We start from the raw sequence: 23,156 nt of genomic DNA on the forward strand, positions 1-23,156 counted from the left end.
TATTGGCTTTTCCCTGTCTCTAGAGTCTCCTTCTTTCCCTCTTCCTCCAGGTGAAATTGTATTCATCCCTTAAGGCCTGGTCCCTGTGTTTCCTCTTCTGAGAAGCCATCTCTGATTCCACCATAGAGGGATTAGTCACCCCCTGGGTTGTCCTGCTTTATTCTATCTGGTCGCGATATATCCTCATTTTGTTAGCTGGATATAGGATTGTATTTAGAGCAAAAGACCATAATTTATTTAAAGGCAGGGACCGGGTCATAACCATGTCTGATGATGCACCCACACACTCCTGTAGCAAGACTCCCTGAGTGTCTCCTGAATGAAAGTGGATATGGGTTTTGGGAGGCTGGGACTGCTAGAAACTGAGAGGCGGTGCTGGTGGGTTTCTTCTCAAAGATGAAGCACTTGCAAGGCTCCTAGTCTTTGATTTTATTTTCCGTCTTGACAAAAAAAAAAAAGTGAGGTGCTCACTCTGGCAGAACAAACAGAACTGTGACTTCAGTTTCACAATTGACGTGGCTGATTTTGTCTGCTTTTGACAGTTCTGTCGTGTTCCTGACAGTTACAACTGGGTTTCTCTCCGGGGCCTCAGGATGCTAAGTTGGGACGCCAAGCCTGCCTTGACCCATCGGCGGGGCACGGAGCCCCTTTTGGCTTCTCCCTATGCTGTGCTTGTGCGTTTGGAGTTCTGAGTAAGCCAGGGGAGGACGGAGGGGGAGGACACAAGGCCATGGGAATATGTGTGGGTGACTGTGTGCTGACCCAGGTGGCACTGCGGTTCACGAGCAGTGCCCACCTGGGCTTCCCCAGACCTCCTCCCCACAGCTGCCTAGTCTCTAGAGGACTACCCTGCCCTCCTGTGCCCTCCCCTTCTTCCCCAGTTCACCCCCTAGTCTGCAGCATGTGTCCCAAACTTGACGTGAGCTTTTGAACAGAAAGGTCTTGCTGATTTCTCTCTGGATCCTTAACATGCAACGTGTGGCCTCAAGAAACATCAGCGTATGTGTGCTGAGGGCCTGATGAATGGATGGACGGGTGAATGAATGAATCAATGAATGGTTCCGTCTTATATAGTCTGTTGTTTCCTTGCTTGACCCGAGCTTGTCTTAGACGAGTGTTGAGTCTGTCTTAGATTTGAATCCTAGGTTCCTTGCTCACTAGCTGAGTGATTTTGAAAGGTCCTTTGCCTTTGAGAATCTGGTTTCCATCTATAATATCAAGAACAGAATCCAAGCTGCCTGTGTGGTTGTTGAGGTGAAATGCTTGAGGGACCATCTAGTGTGTAGTGGTTAAACCCATGGGTTCTGGACCCAGACTGCCTGGGTTCACATCCTCACTCAGCTACTTCCTAGCTGTGTGACCTCAGGCAACTTAGTCCCTGTGCCTCAGTCTGCTCATCTGTATGTTGGGTAACAATGGTACCTACTTCTGAGGGTTGTTGGGAGGCAAAGCACTTAAAGCAGGGCCGGGCATATAGCAAGAGCCCAGGACATGTGTGACAGAGCATCTTTGCTGAGTCACAGCTGAGATTCAGGTATTAAAGCATTTAGGAATCAGGCCATACCCTTTCTAGTGGGGCTCTCTGTCCCCTGGTCAGATGTATTCTTATATCTCATGGAACAGTCATGAGTGATTGTCCACAACCCTGGTTTGCATGGGGTTTAGGAGTTTCATGAGGAAGAACTTGAATCCTGAGCACACATGGGGTTTGGAGACATGTAGACCCAGTCCACTGGGTGGGGGAAGCTCCATGAATATTAAAGTGCTGGGTGAAATAAAGTGGCACCAGAGAGAAAATTCACCGTGAATGAGTAAGGGGCCAGACAGGGCCCCAAAGCTTGAAGGTCAAGAGAAGACAGTGGCTCTCGATCAAGGACAATCAGATTCGTCTCCAGACATTGCTGAATGTCCCCTAGCGGGTAATATCACCTGCAGTTGAGAACCATTGTTCTACTAGACTGGAGGGGGATGACAGCTCCCTCCCAGCTGGAAAGAGAAGTGAGAAGTAGAAGTCAGGAGGTGGGAACTAACAGGAAAGTTCCTTCCAGATGCCCAAGAATGTTAATGCTCTCACATGTCCCAGATCAAGGTAGGGCAGTGTCAACACGTGGCTCTCAGCAGACCCTAGGAAGCAGGAGTGAAGTTTCAGTAGCCCTGAGGCTGTTGAAGAGGGCACAATGGCTGGGTGAGGACAGCAGGGTCCAGAGCAGTGGCCCTGCTTCCATGGGAGGTAGTGCCCTTGGAAAGCCCTTGGAGTGCTGGTTCTCAGCCTTGGCTGCACCATTGCTGGGGTCCCACTCCCAGACATTCTAATATACATGGTCCAGGTCGGGGGCCTGGGCATTGGGAGTCTACAAACTTCTCAAGTGCCACGAGGTTGAGAACCAGCCATCGTAAGCTAGGTTTTGCATCAGCGTCACCTGGAAGCTTGTTAGAAATGCAGATTCTCAGGCCCCACCCAATCTAGTGAGTGCCCAGATGGTTTTTACACTCATGAAAGTTTGAGAAGCACTGACCTGGCGTATAAAAAGTGGGAGAGCTGAGGACCTTTCAGTGCAGCAGGTGGAGTCTATTGATTCTGCACCCTTAAGGAAAGATAGCTACATCCAACTGGCAAGAGCTAGTGGGCATAGTCTCTTATGTTTTTTTGCTGACCCAGAAGGGACCGAGGCAGAGACCCTCAACTGGATGGGCCTTCCCCATCCCTCATACACTGGAAGCTGGTCTGGCTGCACCCACAGGCCCAACTAAAAGACATCTGCTCATCCTAGTCTGTTTTGTTTTCCTCCTTCTCCTTTTCTCTGTTTACCAAGAAGAATGACTGTTGCAGGACAGAAGCCTCAGGCTTCAGATGCCCCACCTTGGCGCTCCCCACCCCCACAATCATTCATTCATTCCTCAACTATCCATTGTGCCTCAATTATGCGGCACACACTCTTCTAGACAATGAGGATTCAGTCATAAACAAGAAAGAAAAAAAGAATCCCTGCCCTCAGGGAGCTTGCTTGTCTGGTTATTTGCAGACAATGAACAGATAAGTAAATATATAACATTATGTTGGATGGAGATAGTCACTCTGAAGAAAAATAAAGCAGAGAAAGGGAAATTGGAAAGGCCTCTCTGAACATATGGGAGGAATCAGACATGCTTTTTTTCCTTCTAATTGGAAGGGGTGAAATTAAAGTCTCCAGTTGATGGTTGTCCCACACTCCTCACATTGCTATCTGTGTAAATCTTACCCCAACTCCCAAGCACCTCCTCCCCTTTCTGTATTATGGTAAAAAACATATAGCCTAAAATTTACCATCTTAACCATTTTGAAAGTGTTCACAGTAGGGCTAACCATATGTACCTTGTTATGCAGTGGATCTTTTCCATCTTGCAAAGCTGAAGCTCTACCCATTGGCCTGCAACCCCCTTTATCCCCTTCCCCCAGACCCTGGCAACCACCATTCTACTTTCTGTTCCTAAGAGTTTGACTACTTTAGATACCCCTTATAAGAGAAATTATGCAGTATTTGTCTTTTTTGTGACTGGCTTATTTTACTTAGCATAATGTCCTCAAGGTTCATTCATGTTGTAGCGCATGTCAGGAATTCCTTCCTTTTAAAGGCTGAATAATATTTCGTTGTATGTATATACCACATTTTATTTATCAGTTCATCTGTTGATGGACAGCTAGATTGATTACACTCCTTGGCTGTTGCGAATAATGCTCCAGTGAACATAGGTGTGCAAATATCTTTTTGAGATCTTGATTTCAATTCTTTTGGGTTTATAACCAAAAGTAGGATTGCTAGATCATATGGTGATTCCATTTTTAGTTATTTGAGGAGCTTCCATACCGTTTTCCATAGTAGCTGCACCACTTTGTGTTCTCATCAACACTGCACAAGATTTATAATTGCTCCATATCATCACCAACACTATCTTTTTTTTCCCCTAGTGGCCATGCTGATGGATGTGAAGTGCTATCTCACTGTGGTTTTTATTTGTATTTCCCTTATGATAAGTAATGTTAAGCATCTTTTCACGTATTTATTGGTAATTTGTTTATCTTCTTTGGAGAAATGGCTTTTCCTGTCTTTTGCTCATTTTTAAATGAGATTATTTAGGTTTTTGTCTTTGAGTTGTAGGAGTTCTTTATATATTGTGGATATTCATCCTGTATCAGATATATGGTTTGCAGGTATTTTCTGCTATTCTGTAGGTTACCATTTCACTTTATCAATTAGTTCCTTTGTTGTGCAGAAGTTTTATCATTTGTCATAGTCCCATTTGTCTATTTTTGCTTTTGTTGCCCGTGTTGTGTCCAATAAATCACTGCCAAATCCAGTGTCATAAAGCCTTCCCTGTTAACTTCTTGGAGTTTTATAGTTTCATGCCTTATATTTAGATTTTCAGTTCATATTGAGATAATTTTTGAATGTGGTGTGAGGTAAGGATTCAAGATCATCTTTTACATGAGGATATCCAGTTTTCACAGCACCATTTGTTGAAGAGACTGTCTTTTCCCCATTGTGTAGCTCTAGCACCCCTGTTGAAAATCACTTGACTGCATATGTGAGGGTTTATTTTTGGGCTCCCTATTCTGTTCTATTGGTCTATATGTATGCTTTTATGCCAGTACCATACTGTTTTGATTACTGTAGCTTTGAAACATGTTTTGAAATCAGGAAATATGAGACTTCCAGTTTTATTCTTATCTCTCAATATTTTATTTTTCTGGCTATTTGGGGTCCTTTGAGATACTGTATAAGTTTTAGAATTTTTTCGCCCTATTTTTGGTAAAAAATAACACCTTCCTCAATCTCACCTCCTTGTCTTTCAGGCTCACAGGTTTTCAGCTGCCAGCCACCATCGTCAGCGCAGCCACCACCCTCTCTCTGCGCCTCATCAGTGACTACGCGGTCAGTGCCCAGGGCTTTCACGCCAGCTACAAAGGTCAGTGTCTCGGCCTCGCTCGGGAGCCTGATGTGTGATGTCATAGTAGCTGCAGGCCGGGCTGCGCTGTTCTCGGCTGCAGGGAAGGGCATCTTCAGATTCAGCTTGTACCTGTCCCCGCAAAGCTGGTTACTAACCAGTAGCTCAGTTACTTAAATTGCCCTCGCCGCGTTTCCAGGAAACAGAGTTGGAATTGGAGCTGAGCTGCGGTCCTTTATCCCGGGGGCCTGGTAACATCTCTATCTTTCCTCTTAACTGGTATTGCTGTGTTTTTATTTCTTTAATTCTGTTTCCTGTCGGGCTTAATTGTATTATCAGGTACCTCAGCTTGGTTTCGGGAAATAAGAGAGATATAAACCCTAAGTAAAAGAAATGAAATAAGTAGCTGGCAAAAATTTTTTTTGCTCCATATAGTGACTGCAAAGAGTCAGTTTTAGATCATTCAGAGAAGAACAATCCATTTTTCCTTAATAGCATAGATGAGGGTTTCTTGGTTTGAGTTATGCAAATAATTTCCACTTCTCTCAGCCTGTTTAAATATGGTGTTAGCATTCAAATTAACACTAATATCTTCAGATTATACACTATTATTATTATTAACTTTATTATGTTAGTTCAGAAGGTGGTGCTTCTAGATCTCTGTCGTTTCCCTGGGAAATGTACATCTCATTAATAGGTAATTGTGCTGCTCTTGGCTAAGATTCATACTGCTGTTTTGTGTTGAGATCATTAATAGGCATATTTTAAGACTATTAATGATAATTAATAACAGTAATGACATAACACCCTGGTAAAGCATGCCAGTTATTCGAAAGCTTTCTTCCTCTTGCCTCTAAGAACTGAAAGAATAAGACGCTTTCTTGAATGAAGCTATAGCAATACAGAAATAGATACCACTTCTGTCTTGGCTAGGAATACACCACGCAAAGAGGGCAGAGTCTACCTTCTGTTGGTGGGGGTGTGGGGAACACAGTTTGGTGCTTTAACCTGAGTATTTGAGGGCTCCCGAGAAGGTCTCAGTTAGTTTTAACTGAAGATACTGAGAAGGCTCCAGAGAAAGCTTCACATGCCTTTAACTGAGGGCTCCCGAGGAGGTCTCAGTTAGTTTTAACTGAAGATACTGAGAAGGCTCCAGAGAAAGCTTCACATGCCTTTAACTGAGGGCTTCTGGCTCAACTCCGGATTGCTTTAACTGAGGACTCCTGAAAAGACCTGCCTGTCTTTAAAAGTGAAGTCTCCTGACAGAGCCCAGCTTATTTTGGCAAAATAATAATCTCCTCCCCAAATCAGGCGTGTGATCTTGGTCATCCAGGTTATGTCTTCACCCTGAACCTTTGGCCCAGAACGCAGACTAGTTTTCTCCGAGCCTGAGCTACAACCTCCTGACTAAGGGAGTCCTCTTTGGAAGCTTCTTGTCTCTCTGGCCATGAGCTCCTCCCACAGTCTCTTGGCCTTGGGGAGGCTGGCTGTGTTTGGGGGTGGTGCGGATAATGAGTCATTGACGCTAGAGCTGGCAGCTGCAGAGATCCTGGGAGGGGCTGACACCCAGGGGGACCCGGCTGGGAGTTGTGGCATCCTCATTTAGTAATCCTTGTGGATATTTGTCTGAGGCCAGAACTTTCATGAGGCTTTAGGAGAAAAGTGTTCTATTGATCCCTGACCACACTGCCCTCTCTGAGAAACGATGCCAAGTGTTTCTGCACCACGCAGAGCAGAGCGGAAGGTACATTCACAGAGCCTTTTAAAATCAGAGGCTTTAGCCTGGAATTCATGGAGAGGTCTACAGTAGAATGTCAAATGTCTTCAAACCCCTTGAAATTAGATGCAGAATCCACAGTGTATAAGGATATGTGTATTTTTCTCTTGGAAGGGTCTAGAACAGGATCAAAAACTATAGTCCCCTTGGCTAAATCCAGCTCCTGGCTTGTTTTTATAAATAAAGTTTATCAGAACACAGCCAAGCCCATTTGCCAACACTGCCTATAACTGTACGCACTGCAGCTTCAGCTAAGTTATTGCCACGGGGACCACATGGCCTGCAAAACTGAAAATATTTATTACCTGGCCTTTTACCAAAAAAGGGGGTTGATTCCTGGTCTAGAGCTGTGCTACCCAATACAGTAGCCTTTAACCACACTCCTCTATTTATATTAAAATTAATAAAAATTTCACGCCATTTAGAATTCAGTTTCTCAGTTGCACCAGCCTCCATGTGTGGCCTGTGGCTACCATATGGGGCAGCACAGAGAACATTTTTATCATTTCAGAAAATCCTCCTAGACAGGGTTGGGCTAGGGCTTCCATCAGATCCATGAAGGGTCCTGGATTCAAAGGTTATGGAATGCTAGGACAAAGTGGAGCCCGGTGGGTTCCTCTTCTCAGCTGCTTGGCCCAGCGGAGGCAGCCCCGCAGTGACGATGCTTGGTATCCTGGCGCAGGACCAACAGGGCAGAAGGAAGGACCTGCCCTCCCTCAGCCACATGATGGTGGCAAGTCTCCAAATCATTGGCCCTGGGAAGACAAAGGCTCCAGGCAAGGCCCAGGCAAGTCCTGGACAGGTGCAAGCAGGCTGCTGTAGCTGAGCGCGCCTCCACGTGGCCACCTGGGCAGGGCTGCTGCCAGCTCTGCAGTCTGGGCGGCTGCTGGCTTCCTGTGGCCTGGCAGAGGGGCCCACAGATGTTAGCAGAGGCTAACAAGGGAGTCAGGTGTGGAGAAGCTGAGGCTGAGGCTGTGACCAAAGCCCACTGATCCGGCTCTGAACTGGACCATGGGGCAGTTTGTGCATCCAGAAAAGAGTGCGTTGCACCGACTTCTGGGATATCAGAGTGGGGAGGCCAAGAGGGAAGGTGGGAGGGACCAGTAGGGGCAGCCTCTGCTGGAATTAACCCCGTGAAATATTGTGGCCACAGTGGGGGCCTGGGCCCTCTCTATCACTGGACTTAAGGTACAGGATAATCCCATATTTAGGGATTTCCTGATAAATACTCATTTCTTGGGCCTGTAACTGACTAACTGGGTAAACATGGGCAGATCTTTTAAACTCTCTGGGTCTCACTGGGGACAGGGGAGATCCAGTAGTCAAAAACTGGTGAAGATTTGGCTCTCAGGGAAATAAGTCAGCCACTCCCTCCACTGTAGATAGAGCCCACCTGAGTCACTCTCGCTGGACAGCCAACAGATGGACAGACAGGCTCCAAGAGGGCCCCCAGCCCCATTAGCCTGGGCTGCCCCAAGTCAGGGTGGCCTCCTCACCATCACGACTCTGGATGTCACCGGACCCATTTCCAGATGGCATCGAGGCCCTGCTCTTGGTAGCTCCCCTTGGCTGATGTCCCTACAAGGCAGCTATCAAAGCCAGTGTGATCCTCCTCTGCCCTCCTAGGGAGAGTGAGAAGTGCAGATAAGGAGCTGAACTGCTGTTGGGGATTTGGGAGCAAGGTGAAGTCAGGTGACGAGTGTCAGCGCATTGCTGCTGCTGCTTCAAGGAAAAGATCAAAAAAGGCCAACTGTCAAAGCCCAAGATGACAGGAGATATTAGGTGTGTAATCCCCCTGGGCAAGAGTGTGGGCTGCTGCTGAGGACAGGAGGGAAGGGGATCAGCTTGTATTAAGTGCTGACTGTATGCCAGCCACTTTACATACATCATCTCATTTAATCCCCACAGCAGCCCTGTGGACAGATGCTGCTATCTCCACCTGACAGGTGCTCAAGCTGTGACTCAGGGATTTTGTGCTCAGCTTAATGGCCAGGAATTTTCACTTGGCTTTTCTGTTTCGAAAGACTATACTGTTCTCCTGCATGCACTCCCTACCAGATTCCTGGAGTAAAGCAGAGATGGGTGACTCATGGGCAGGTGAACTGGAGCTAAGTCAGTGGTAGGGAGGACCCTCATGAAGCCTGCCTTGGCGTCACTGCCCCTCCAGGCTGGTGTGGGTCATCCAGGGAGGCAACAAGAGATGTGTCCAGAACATCTCAGCTAAGGTTGCCAGAAAAAATAAAGGATGCCCAGTTAATTTGAATTTTAATTGTTCAAGTTTGTAAAATTTCAGAAGAAAAGTTAGTATAAGTCTATCCCAAATATTTCACGGGATAGACTTATACTAAAAAGTTATCCACTATTCATCTGAAATTCAAACTGAATGGAGTATCCTGTATTTTTCCTTGCATCCCCATTTCTGGTGCTGATTCCCCAGGAACCCTGGCCCCACTTACCTCCTCCTGACACACAGATTCGCCCCTGTCCTGCTCTGCCTGGCTTGGACTGCCCACCCACTCCAGGGGGTCCTAGCCTCGCCTCTGCTATTCCAGGGAGTGTCCATTTGACAACTCTCTGCACCCTGCAACCCGTGCACCGAGATGCAGATCCGTGTGCACTTGGGGTTATGCTATCTGTGTAGTTCCGTAGTCTGGTTAACAAGGCTGACATTTTTCTGTGTTAATAAAAGCAGGCCTGCTTTGTTCTTCCTAATGAATATCAGAGAGGAAGCCATTGTGGTTTGCCTGTACCACAATTATTTAACCAGTCATCTTCTGTGGACACTTAAGTGTGTTAAGAACATTCTTATACATACAACTTAAACCCTCATCTAATTATCTTAGAGTGAATTCTTGAAAGTGCAATTGCTGGGTCAAAGTATGGGTCAGTTTTACATTTTAATACATAATTCCATGGTGTCCTTAGAAAGATTCTGCTGAGGCACACCTCCACCCACCAGGCTGGAGCGGGCCCATCCCCTCTCTTTACCTACGTCGTGCATTTCAAGTCAGATTCATTGATTAAAATGGGTGCAACGAAATCTCATTTGTGGTTATAATTTGCATCTCTCTGATGATAGGGAAGGTTGAGCACCTGTCATCACTGTCTGGCCTTTTGTAGATCATTTTGTAAATTGCCTGTCCCTGTCTCTGCCTACTTTTATTTTGGGGTGTTAGTACTTTTCCCTATCTTTTTTGCGAGTGGTTTTGCATATCAAGGATACTAATACATTGAGTTTCCTTTTGATGTGCAGCAGTTTTCATTTTTATGTCACTACCTTTTAAATTTTTAATTTTTCTTTTATAATAAACTGTTGGTATTATAATTAGAAAGACCTTTTCCATGCCAAGACCAGCTAAATACTCATTTAGATGTTCATCTTAGTCTTTTAGCTTTTTATTTTTACATTTCACTTTTAAATCCTTCTAGAATTCAGCTGTGTCAGTCTTGGCTTCAGTGACTCTCTTTCTGTCTCAGACTCTCCAGTGCTCGCTGTGTGTCCTTGTGTGTCTGTCTTCCAGTGTGTGGAAGCCTCTGACTTGCCCGATTTCCACCCCTCTCCCCCACAACCTGTCTCTCCCCGATGTTTCTAGTCTTGCTGCCATTTAGATGTCGTTTCTCCCACCTCCAGCATCGAGGCTTCACACCTTCTCCACGCACAGCTCTCAGAGATCGTATGGGATGGTTTCTGCCTCTTCCAGGCTGATCAGCAGGTAGACAAGAGTCATAAGCAGATCAGAAATGTCAGTTAGACGGCAGTCTCTGCAGGCTTTAATGCCTAACCCTGGTTGCACCTTTTGCATTTTAACAGCATTAATCTTGAGCAGCCACTCTGACACTTGATTTTGTGAAGGAGATTCCATGTCTGAGGGCTGGGTCTCGGTCAATTAGAGCTATATAATCAGCTAGATCTAAAAACAAGTACTTAGTGGTGAGGGTGTAGCTCAGCGGTAGAGTGCACACTTAGCATGCATGAGGTCCTGGGTTCAATCCCCAGTGCCTCCATTAGAAGAAGTAAACCTAAATACCCCCCCAAATAACTAACTAAGTAAATTTTTTTTAATTTAAAAATAAAATAAAAACAGGTATTTTTGTTTAGCTAAATCTAAGTGCCATCTTGGGTTCTCATTTTCAAATACATAAGAGCATTCCTTAAAAATCAGACCTGTTCTATTTCACTTATTATCTCCACATAGATTCTAGAAGGATGAGGAACACGTATTTTTGCAGACTCCCTGGCAGCCATAAGGGGAGGGGCAGCATAGTACAATGATTAAGACCTCAGGTTCTGGGTTGCAGCATATCTGGAATCAAATATCATCTCTGCCACTCATTTACTGTGTGACCTTGGGCAAGTTGCTTCATTTCTCTGAGCATCTGTAAGATCAGGGTAAGAATAATACTTCACAGACTTGTGAGGACTAAGGAAGAGAACACACAAGTCACATGATGTACTCAGCACAGGGACTGGCGAGTTGTCTGTGCTCCATAAATGTCAGCGAATTAATGAAGTCACCTTCATCCTGACCTCCCTGGCCTGGGATTATTTCTGGAGATGGAAGAAAAGAGATGTCAATTCCATAGGTCAGAATCCCAGCCCTACCCCAGCCCCTCGGCTCCTGAGTTTGCATAAAGTCCTCAACCCAGTTGTTCATGGTGTGTCTGGGCTTATAAACAGACCGTGACTTCTGTGAGGGAGTTGCAGAGGAGTCTCCGTATCCATGAGCCCCAGCACTGCCCGTTGGGGTTGCTGGCCCTGTCACCTGGTGGATTGGAGCTTATGAGGCCAATCCCAGGAACTTAGTCTTTTCATGGTCTCTTTTCTTTGTATCAGAGATGGTGGCTTTAGAGCTAATGGCACCAGTGACACATTCAGCAGACCCTAGACTTTGGGGTCATGGACTTGAAAGCTGTGACTGTCTCCAGACACACACATACGTGCACGCACACACACACACACACTCACACAAACAGAATACTTTTCTGTATTTTTTAAAATATAATTCAGATGTCCTGAAGTCTACCCATGAACCATTGGTCCACCTGAGCAACTGAGCCCAGCGAGGCTGACATCACACTTAAAGTTAATGGTAGAAGTTCTTTCATTTACTGAGCTAATACGTCTTGAGAGCCTACTGTGTGCAGTCCTTGATGTTTCAGCCAAGCCTCATCTTCACAGTCACAATTTGCCCCCTCTACCCCTATCCATCCACACTCCCAAAGGGAACAGAACAGGGGGGAGGAAGAGGAAGAGCTCGATTTAGGGTCACGTCTTGGTGAGCTTTTGCTCCCAGTTGCAAGGTCAGTAATATCATTTCTTTCTAAAGACCACAGCCTAGTAAAACGGGGTCAGACACACGCGTCTTGGAGGGACCGGCAGATGGAGACGGAGCTCCGTGTGTCGTTCTGCCAGGAGACAGAGGCGGGTCCGGGACAGAGTGTGCTTTCCTGGCTTTTGGAGCAGGGAGCGGGGCTGAGGTGATCATGTCACTTTGCACACAGGGAAATTGAGGTCCAGAAATGGACCCTTCCTGGTTTCATTCCCTCCTGTAATTAGACCTGCTGATTCCCCTGTCCTGGCCTCTCAGACGATTTCCTCGTTCTGAAAGAGCTCCCCCATTCTGGGGCATTCCACAGACAGCTCAAAATTGGGCTAATGGACACTCTTTGACCGTATACACATAGACACTGGATATGCAGTTTTCACCACCCAGCCCACCCGGGCCAGAACAGCGCGTCTGGCAGGGGGCCCCCTCTGGGGGGGGAGGCGATGAACGGCCATTCCCTCCGCCCAGGAGGGCACCGTGCGTGCCTCCTTCCTGAGCGAACCTGCTCCATTGCTGGGGGCTCTGCCTTGGGAGTGGGAGAGCATGCCTTTTAATCAGTAAAGTGTCGGAGCAAATGAAGACACACAGATGTGACATTTGAGACAAATTGAGCAGCGCCTCTCAGTAAGTGGGGAATCAGGATGAATTTCATTTCATGTCCTCAGTAATCCCACAAACAGTTCATCATATGTAGTGATATTTACCCCTTTGAGGAAGAGTATTTACATAGCTTGAAGATGATATATCATGTCAGATTCCAGTGCACTGACCTTCCTCAGGTCAGGGGGTCAGAAGATACAGTGATGAGGGGAATAGAGCATCCACAGGTGCCTGGATTACCTGCAGGTGAGGTGTGCATCCACTTTACTTCTCCGTCCCTGTTTGTTCATTCATTTGACGAATGTGTACTGCACACCTGCTCTGTGCCAGGTCCCAAGGTAGACTTTGAGGAATATGAATGAATCACCTTTGAGAAGCTCTGAGACCTAAAATTGTTGGAGAGGAGTGAGTAAGAGCAGAGGAACAGGGCTCAGGAAGAGGTAGGCTTAAACCCTGACTAGCCATGACACCTTGGGCCTCTCCCAACCTCCTTGAGCTGATTTTTTGCAAAAGAAAAAACTGTAAGGCCCACCCCAGTGGCTTGTAATGAGGACTCAAAGACTGAATGCCCGGAAATTGCCTGGCCCAGAGTCTCTATTCATGAAACACCAAGTCCTCGGCCACGTGGAGAAAGTTGCTCTCATGCCTGGTTCGGTGTCTGGAGATCAAGTGCCACGTCCCCACCGTGTGACCTTGGGCAAGGCACAGAGCTGCTCAGCTGCCTCCCAAGGGACATGGGGTAACCTCTGCCTTTCGAGGGGGGTGTGAGCATTAGAGGTAAGGCACAGAAAGCACCTGGCACCACTTTGGGCACATAGTAGGCACTCAGTAAAGGAAACTCTTAGAATAGGGGCTGGTGTATTTTGGAGGAATGAAAAGAAAAATTCTTTCCTGTGACAAAACCTTTGTCAAGCGTTGTGGGTCTCCAAGAGTGAGGAGTGTCACCTATTTTTTGTTTCTTCTTTTGTGTCATCAGGGCTTGGCACACAGTAGGGACACTGCAGTACTAACCAGTGCTTGCCTCTCCTAACCTGGATCTCTGCCAGCCCACAGAGGGCTTTTGTGTAAATTAGCACAAGTGGCCACCCTGAGGGGACACAGCCCTGTGAGTGTGCAGCTTAGTGGATGGAGTGCAGGCTTGGTTTTAGTTCTCATCACCCCATTGCCTGGGCACCCTTTTGCAGCACTCAGCCTGAATAGCTGCCCATGGCAGTCTTGCTACAGGGCCTTCCTCCTAGGAGTCCACAGTCACCCATGATACAAAGAATCATTAGAGGCTGAGTGCAAGGATCTTGGAGAGCTTTTACTTAAAACCATCTAATTACTTCCTGAATGGAACACAAACTCCTTACCTGGCCATGAAAGCCCTGGGCATCCACCCCACCTCCGCCCCTTTCCTCCTTCAGCCACATTGGCCTGGTCTTCAGATGCACCGGACTCTGTCTTGCCACTCATCCCTCAGACATGCTGGGTCCCTTCTCCTGAACCTTCCCTCCCCTACATGGCCACTCTTTGCTGCCTCTTTGTCTCCTTCCAGTCTCTGCTTAAACCAAATCTGGGGGTTGCCCAACACCCCTGTTACCCTTCTTAGCTCCCTCTGTGTCTCCTTCCATCACACGGGTCCCTTGTGTATTGCCTTCTCCCCTCCAGTGTGTGCTCCCAGATAGCCAGGACACACAGGGGAGAACCAAGACTGAGCTGGGGGAAGAATCGACTCCTGGCTCAGCCACTTGGCAGCCAGTGTAGGACTTTGAGCAGGTCACTTGACCACCTGTGACTTCCGCTGTCACAGGGACAATAGTAATAATAATAATCCCTACTCCATGGATTATCGCTGGAAACAAATGAGACAACACGTGTCAAGGGTTCCTAACGGTCCTGGTGTGGAATAGACTCTCAGAAAGCAGACGTGCGGGCTGTTATGACCCATGTTCACAGCTGTGCCTAGCCCGGGGTCTGACGCTTGGTAGATGCTCAATAAATAATGATTAAATAAGTGAATAGGATATTTCACCCAAGGTAAAAGATCCAGACAAGAAAAGAGATTTACTCAAGGTACCTGGGACTATATTCCATTGCATCCAAGATGCCCTCAGTTATAAGATGCAGCTTTGTTGGATGTACCATTAAGAAAGATAAACGTGCTGCCAATTAAAGTATGACGTGCCATCGATTTTAAGACGCCCCAGTTTCAAACATATGAAAGTGTAGAGAAATGTCTTCCCTAGAACTGTGAAACATGGTAACTGCTTAATTGCTTGTGATCACCCCCAGCCTTGCTCTGGGGGCTCTTCGCTCTGACCTCTTCTCTGACCCAGGACTCTCTGACAGTCAGGGCTTCTCCTTTTCAGCATTCAGGCAGTGGCTCTCGCTGGACATGCGATCACCTCTGGGCCCCAAGTCTCATTACTTCTCAATTTTCTGCATTGAACTCTATTGAACACCTATTAGCACAGGTCTTCAGCTGATAAATGATCTTCTCGCGGGAGGCAGCGGGAGGCAGCGGGATGCCCTGATCTTGATCCTGCCTCCTGTATCTGTGCCCAAGTCAGGGGACCCCATAGCATCTAAACATGGTTCCCTCAGGACCACTGCCGGCCCCTCCTCCAATGACCCCAAGGCACTAAGAACATCACTGGGTGGGGACCTGGATGTAATTCTCCCATTTGAGTAGGAGGTGGGAGGGTCAGCCTTCAGCCACTGCCCTGACCTGACTATAGCTGGACACACACATCTGTCTCCTTCCTGGGGACCTGGGTCAGGTGATCTCATCAGAGCTTCCTCAACTGACCTTCGCCCTGGAGGGTCAGGGGATACGTGCCTTTCTGCTGCCTCTTCCATGGGGGCACTTACCTCCCATCCCAGGAGCTGAGCAGCAGTGGGAAGAGAACGCGTCCAGGTTGTTGGTATCAGATGGGATGTTCCCATCCACCTCTTCCTATTAATTGATGACTTGGGGTGGGGGATGATTAGTCACTGTTTTGGAGTATTCTTTCCAGCTCTTCCCTTCATTAGTGTGGATAATTGAGGGTTGAACCCCTTGCATTCCATTTGAACAGCAGGAGAGGAAAGCACTCAGGGCATTGGTAGGAGATTCTGATTTGGAGACCTGGTGATGGGCAGGTTACACCACGCTGAATGACAGGCGTTGTTTGCCAGTTCTGTATCCGCATACACGCCCTGGATCCCTGAACCCAGGGCCTCTGAGATGAAGAAAATAGGGGGCCCAGGTCTTGTCGAGCGGCCTCGACGTGACATGTTCAGCAATGCAGTGGGAGCTCTGTAGGGCATTGACACATCACCAGCTGGCGAGCGAGGCCTCAGGAATCCCCATTGTACAGAGAAGGAAGTCGAGGCCCAGAGAGGTTAGTTACCTTGCCTGAGGTTATACAGCACCTGAGGGTTATGAGCAGTTTGAAAACTGGTTTGGTTCCAAAGCCCACCTCTTGCCACTCGGTGCTGCCTCCCCAGATGAGTTCCATACAGTTTCCCAAGTTCCACATCTTCCGACCCCACAGAAAGGTGGGGCCCTGGAGAGGCAGGGGGCGCAGGACGTGATGCTGGAGCGCCTCCCAGGACCTACCCGCCCCAGCCTAGTCTTGCTGAGGCCATTGATGCTGCCTGAGACCCTGTCTTGCGGACAACGGCTTTCCTTCCCTGCTTTTCAACCTTCCTTCCAGCTCTTCACGTCCAGCCCTCCATTAAGACCTTTATCCAGCACATTTTAGGAGTCACGCCGATTGGACTTGATAGTGCATTAAATTACAGGAGTTAGTCTTGTGAAGTGGAGGGGGGCCGGGGAACAGGCAAGCCAAGCACGTTGCAGCCTCGGGGCCTCCGCACATTCTGTTCCCTTTGCCTGTACTTCTGGGCCCTGGCGGCCCCATGGCCCTCTTCCTGGGGACCTCTTCCTGTTCAGGTGTCTGCTGAAACTGCCCTTGTCAAAGAGGCCTTCCTGACCACAGGAGTTAACACAGCCACCCCAACCCATCACTTCCCGTCACCCCCTGAGGTATGGTACAATTATTTGTTTACTTGCCTGTTTCCCCTACCAAAGGTGAGTTTTCTGGAGTCGGGGTCTTTTTGTCTCTTTTGCATTGTTATTGTTCTCTGCTGAATCCTTAGCTTCTTAACAGGTTATGACCTATGTTAGGTGCTTAAGAAATAGTTGGTGAATGAATGAAGGAATGAATGAATGAAGCCAAAGGCCAGAAGAAAGAAAGAGTGTCTGTATTTGAAACAAGCAAGGAATCCTGAGGTAGGGAACCATGTGTAAAGCATGAGAAATGGGGGCGGCAGGAGCTGAGCTGGACAGGGGTCAGGGGTCAGCTCGTGCAGGGCCTGGGAGGCCCCGGAAGGAGCCTGGGGCTTTATTCACAGAGGGAGCCCATTACCAAAGGGTCTGAGGCAGGGAGGTGACTCAGTGAGATTTCTGCTTTAGAGATGGTGAGGAGGGCAGGGGGGACCAGCGGCAAAGGAGCCGGTCACAGGCGGGGACCATTATCCAGCTCAGAATGTGCCCAGACCTTCATCAGTACCGGGGAGAGTGCCAGGACAAGGGGAGAGCTATCCTCGGGCTCATCCCACCCTGCCCACATTCCCTGTGGATAAGGACCTAAGCTGCTGGAAGAAAAGGAATGTCCCACATGTGGAGCAGCTTGGCTCTCCTGATGGCTTAAGTGAAACTATTTATGATATTCTTGTCTGGTCTACGGACATTCATCATGTAACTGCAACCCACTGAACAAGCTCACCTTAGGACTCCCAATGACAGGGAAGGGTATTGCTCAGTGGTAGAGTGCATGTCTAGCATGCATGAGGTCCTGAGTTCAAACCCCAGTACCTCCATTAAAAATAAATAAATAAACCTAATTACCACGCCCTCTCCTCCATAAAAACCAAACAAGCAAAAAAAAAAAAAAAAGTCGTAGTGAATAGTTGAATGTTCAAGGACTGTGGTCTCCAATTATAAACAATGTTGATGAAGCTGTAGAGAGCACACTTGGAAATTTTGCAGAGGATTCAGAGCAGGGAGGAAGAGCAAATGCACTGGACAGCGATCATTGTAAGGATGGCAATGAAAGCTAACATCACTTCAGCTCTTATCAGGTGCCAGGTACTCTTATAAGTGCCTTACATTTTAACATTTAATCTACACAACAGTCCTATGAGGTAGGCACTATTATTATCCCCATTTTGCTGATAAGGCACAGAGAGGTTAAGTAACTTGTTTGAGGTCACACAGCTCATTAAGAGGTAGAATGTGAGTTTGAACCCAGGATTTTTTACTTCAGCCTGCAAAAAAGAATAAAATAGTTTCACAAAGCTGGGACAATTGGGTCAAAATAAAGTATTCCACTACAATTGACAATAATGCCAAGGTTTTTACTTTGAAAGATCTAACAACAGGAAATGATGCACTAATCTGACTGTATTCAAATGTAAATAGAAACCATCTAAAAGTGGAAAGAAACACAGCTGATGTTGAATAATATTATGCCAAATATGGCCGGAAAGGGTTAATCTCGATATTATGTAACCAGCCCCGAAGTGGTAAGAAAACTATCTGGAGTTCACACCAGAGGAAATAGAGTCAGCAAGTAAGCACACAGGAAAGCTATTCAGTCTTGCTAGTAATCAAAGTAATTTCAATTAAAACAATGAAACAACACTTTATCCCTAGTAAATTAGCTCGAAGAGCCTTGTGAGGACATGATTCAGTGCTGGGTCGTTGCAGAGAAATGGGAACGCTCACACATTGCTGGTGGTGATGGAAGTTAGTCCTTTGGGAATCCAATTTGACAACGTGTATCAAGAGTCATAAAGTACTCATGTCATTTGACCCAGTAATTCCCCTTCTGGGATTATATCCTACAGAAATAATTCAACAGAAGAAGAAAGTTATATGCATGAAAGTGTTGATTTCAGCATTATTTATAATGATGAAAAATTGGACACTGTAAAAACGTCCAATAATAGGGGACTGGCTAGGAAATTATGGTATATCTACCTGATGGATTTATGCAGCTAATTACAATTATAATAGCATTATTTAGTGATACAGAAAGACGTCTATGACCTTTTTCAGTGAAAAAAGCAGAATACAGAATTATTTCCCCATATTTATTACCACCATGGAAACTAGGTCTTATATGGACAGGGACAGGATGGAAATAAAAAAGGAAATAATTGATACGGGAGGGCAGTGGGACTGTGGGTGATTTTTTTATTTTAAGTTCCACTTTATGAGTTCTCTAGTGCTCACTGTGTGATAAAGAGCAAATAGAAAATTCAGAATCAAAGAGTAAACCAAAATCAACAGCAATGAAATCCTGGCGTCTGTGAAAACTACATAGAAATTTCATTTGGCTGTGAATGAGGTGAGCTGATTATCATATGGCTGGATGGACAGATGTATAGACTCCTCACATAATAAAGGAATGATCAGGACAAGGTGCTTCCAAGGGTCATGGACTGTATCTCCCATAAGACCCAGCACAGAACAGGTGTTTGGGAGAAACAAACGAGGGATGTAGTGATGATCCCACAAAGAACAATTAAAAGGAAGACCTGGAAGTGACCTGATAATTTATCATGGAAAAGACAAATAAATGTTTTTTCTGGATTACTCCAAAGAGAACAATGTCCAATGAATAGATGTGCCCAGTGCCCAGCAGGAACTCAGGAAATCTTGGCTGAGCAGAAGAATGCAGGGTCTTGGGAGAGTGGGAGAGTTCATGGGTTCTACCCCAAGGTCCAGAGAAAAACAAGAGGAGGCCTGTGTTCCTGAGAAGATGCCCCTCTGAGCAGTGAATTTCAGCCAAGAATCAAGAAGAAATTTTCCATGGCCTTCATTGTCATAAGTTGGAGTAGGCTGCCATGTGAGGTAGTGAGTTCTCTATCTCTAGAGGTGATCAAGCAAGGGTTTGATTTATCAAGATCTGCTAGAGATGCTGTTAACATACCTCTCAAACTAGTGTATGTTTAACATTCTATCAATGGTATGATGCACTCCTATTTTATGCACCACTGGGAAAGAAAAAGACACATGCAAGCACACACACACAGAGATGGAGAGAAAGAGAGAGGGAGGTGAGTCAAATGCAAATGGACTTTTGTTAAAAAAAAAAAACAACAGAGCAGGAAACTTCAGAAACAGGTTATGCTAGTGGCCAGCCACACTAGATTGAACTCCTGGACCCCAGGTACAGGCACCCAGGTTATTTTCCTGCTGAGATTTCTTTGATGCAAGAAGCTTGGCTGAACTGGATAGGCTGTTTCCCTAGACATCTTCGAAAATTCACGACAAATCTCAGAGTTGCTAATTCATGGCTCTGTGATCCTGTAACTCAAGACTTTAAATCAACAACTCCCCATCCATTAATTCGATTGACTTTGATTCCCAAGCATTTTCTAATCTCTAGTATTGCCCTGGGCCCTGCCAATCAAGTCCCTTTAACACTGAGACTGCAGTGATACAGGCACATGGCCAGTCCCCCCATCCTACAACCCTCTCCTGACCCGCATTCTAGCACCGGTGGAACTGCTGCAGCCCTGCGTGATCCAGGAAGCTGCAGAGGGCTTGAGAAGGCAGGGCAGCCTCACCTGGGGCATCAGCCTTCCTCAGGCACAGGTAAGCCTAGAGCCAGTGTCCTCAGTGCCTGCTCCTGCCTTTCACCTAGCTAGTCTCCCACCCTTTTCTGGAGGCAGGTGGAAACAGGAAGCAGCCGGGACAGTAGAATGAGCTTGTAGTTTTGGAACAAAATAGTTCTTGTGTTCATCTGTCATGCACTGTGTGTTACTTGGGGAATGTTTTATAATAGCTCAGAGCCTCAGTTTCCTCATCTGTAAAATAGACTTAATATATGAGCACAGAGAGATAACTGCCGTGCTCATCTATCGCCAAGCCCAAAGGGGTAGAGTTTACTTCCTCCTCCGGTTCCCTTCTTGCTCTGGGACCATGTGAAACTCTTCTAAGGCCTCCCTGTCCATCTAAAATGAAAGGTGAGATATGGGAAGATTCCCCACCTGCCTTGGGAAATATGTCTAGGGGGCGGTGGTTTCAGCAGCTTCACCTTTCCTGAGCCAGGGAGAGTGTCCACTTTTCTGTGCTGCACTCAGCAGTCTTGGAGAACAGCAAAGATGCTGCTTTGAGGCAGCACGTGGACTTCTTGGCTTCTGCCTGAGGCTTCTTGGGACACAGAGCATATTTCCTGGTCCCTCACTGTCCAATCAAGCATAAAGAGGAGAAAATGTCACAAACAGTGTAAAAGTTATTGAAAACCTAGCTTTTTGGTCCATCCATCCATCCATCCATCCACCCATAAATACGTCTTGAATATCTACTCTGAATGGGGCCTGGGAAAACACAGATGGGCAAGACCTGGTCCTGGACTTGCACAGTCATGATCTAGGTGGGGAGACAGATAAGAAATCAAACAGCTGTGTTGCAGTGTGATCATCACTGAGGGAGGGGGCTGGGGGCATGGTGGACACTTGTTTGGTGGGTCCCGTACCACCCTCTGCTGGCGAATCTCCTGGCTGAGTCAGCAGCCCCCTCAACTCCTCAGGGTAAGAGTTTGCCTGGTGCATTTGAAGAACAGCGATGAGGCAGTGTGGCCGGAGTAGAGCAAGTGGTGTGAGGCAGGTAGGATTTCATGAAGTCAGAGAGAGTAATGGGCCAGGTCTGGCACAGCCTCTGCACTGTGGGGAGGACTTGGCTTTTACTCTGAGCATAATGGGCCCCATCGGCGGGTTCTGAGCAGAGGATGGCCTGATCCGACCTACAAAGGAGGGCAAGGGTGAGGGCGGGGAGACTGGCAGGCATCAGCTGCAGAGATGCAGGTGACAGATAGATAAGGGACCCACAACAAGGGCAGTAGCAGTGGAGGGCGTGAAAAGTGGGCCAGTTCCAGGTAGATTTTGCAGGTGGAGCCAACAAAGTCAGTTGGCGGGTGGGATGTGGGGTGTTAGGGAGAAATCAAGGTGCCTCCAGGAGTTTTGGCTGGAGTAGCTGGCAACGTGGAGCTGCTCTTGACTGAGGTGGGGAAGCCCCTGGTGGCCAGGCTCAGGGGTGCGGAGATGGGGAGCTCTGTTGGGACTGTGAGGTGGGAGGTGCCTGCCAGGCATCAGGAGGACCTGGTGGGTAGGCAGTTGGATGGAGAGCCTGTCTGCAGGTATAAGTTGGAGACTCCCAGCCTGTAGATAGTGTCTGAAGCCATGGGTTAGACGAGATGACCGAGAGGGAGTAGAGATAAATAGAGGGGTCCTCTTTACTCCCCCAAACTGCATTTGCCTGTGGTATTCAGAGAAGGCCCGTCACCCCTTTTCCAGGGTGTGCCCCTGGGAACCAGTTATGTCAGTTCCCCAGTTCTTGCAGTAGCTGGAGCTTCAATTCCTTCCAGAGATCGAGGGGAGAGGGCAGGCCAGCCTGCAGAGCACGGAGAACCAGGGACAGCATTGAACTTGGCAAAGGATAGCTGGTCCCCACCCCGAGGGGCTTACCGGCTCCCTTCATATCTTCCTGAAGCAGGTGCAGGTGCCCAGTGCCCAGGAGGGGCTCGGGAAATGTTGGCCGAGCAGAGGAATGCAGGCTCTCGGGAGAGCGGGAGAGCTCTCTGGTTCTACCCTGAGGTCCAGAGAGAAACAAGAGGAGGCCTGTGTTCTGAGCAGCAAGGCAGGTGGTGTGCGTGCCTGGGTGCAGGATGCTGGTGGCAGCGCAGACAAAGGATCGCCCGCAGCACGGGGAGAGAAGCTCATCTCTGCCTGGTGGGCACCTGCTGCCTGGGGAACTTTGGATTGAAAAATCCATAACGGGCATGACGGTGAGTGATAATACTTGAAAGGAAACCCGCGACGTCTTCTTTCAAAGCCATGTTCCCCGGAATGCCAATCTAAGCTCGGCTCCCGTAGCTGTGCCTTTGGAGATGTCCCCGAATGCTCAGCCAGCTTGCCGAGGCGAGCTCACGGAGGACAGTTAGTGAGACTGCGGCTTGGGCTTGGCCTTGGGCTTTTTTTGCTAAAGGCTAAGCATTGGTTCATAAAAGGGAGGCTTTGGGGACACATCACAGGTGGGGGCCCCAGGAAAACAATGGCCGGTCCTGGTCACAGTGAAATGCACCGAAGCTCGGAGAGAGGCACACAGGTCACGTCTGTTCCCAAGCCCTGATAGCTATTAGTGAAAGAACTGTTTGGGATTTGGTGCTACTTCACTGGTTTCATTTATGGGACTGTATATTTTTGATGGAGAATCAGGTACTCATTTAACACATATTTATTGAGCCCATACTGTGTGCCAAATGCAATTTGAAATTTGGGGCTTAAAGCAGTAAACAAAACAAGAGCCCTTTTGGAGATTACATTCGAGAATACGGAGCAGATAATGGACAAACTAAATGAGTGAAATATTTAGGATACAGATGTTGATGAATGCAGAGCAAACTGAAAAGAGAAAGGGGGTAGGATGGGCTCAGGGTGTGGAGGTTACAATTTTAGATTGGGTAACCCAGGAATCCTCCTTAGGAAGGTGT

The 23,156-nt window shown here is 47.4% G+C and overlaps 1 protein-coding gene across 1 annotated transcript in view; it reads left to right on the top strand.

The window, feature by feature from the left end:
* The window catches only part of LOC140691411 (uncharacterized), a 118,327-nt gene that overhangs the window by 35,410 nt on the left and 59,761 nt on the right, over positions 1 to 23,156 (top strand). The window contains exon 3 of the mRNA XM_072954978.1: positions 4,832 to 4,944. Coding sequence (XP_072811079.1) covers positions 4,832 to 4,944 — 113 coding nt within the window. The remainder of the gene's footprint in view (positions 1 to 4,831; positions 4,945 to 23,156) is intronic.

This window comes from Vicugna pacos, chromosome 35 (genome assembly GCF_048564905.1).
Source record: "Vicugna pacos chromosome 35, VicPac4, whole genome shotgun sequence".
Lineage (NCBI taxonomy): Eukaryota > Metazoa > Chordata > Mammalia > Artiodactyla > Camelidae > Vicugna > Vicugna pacos.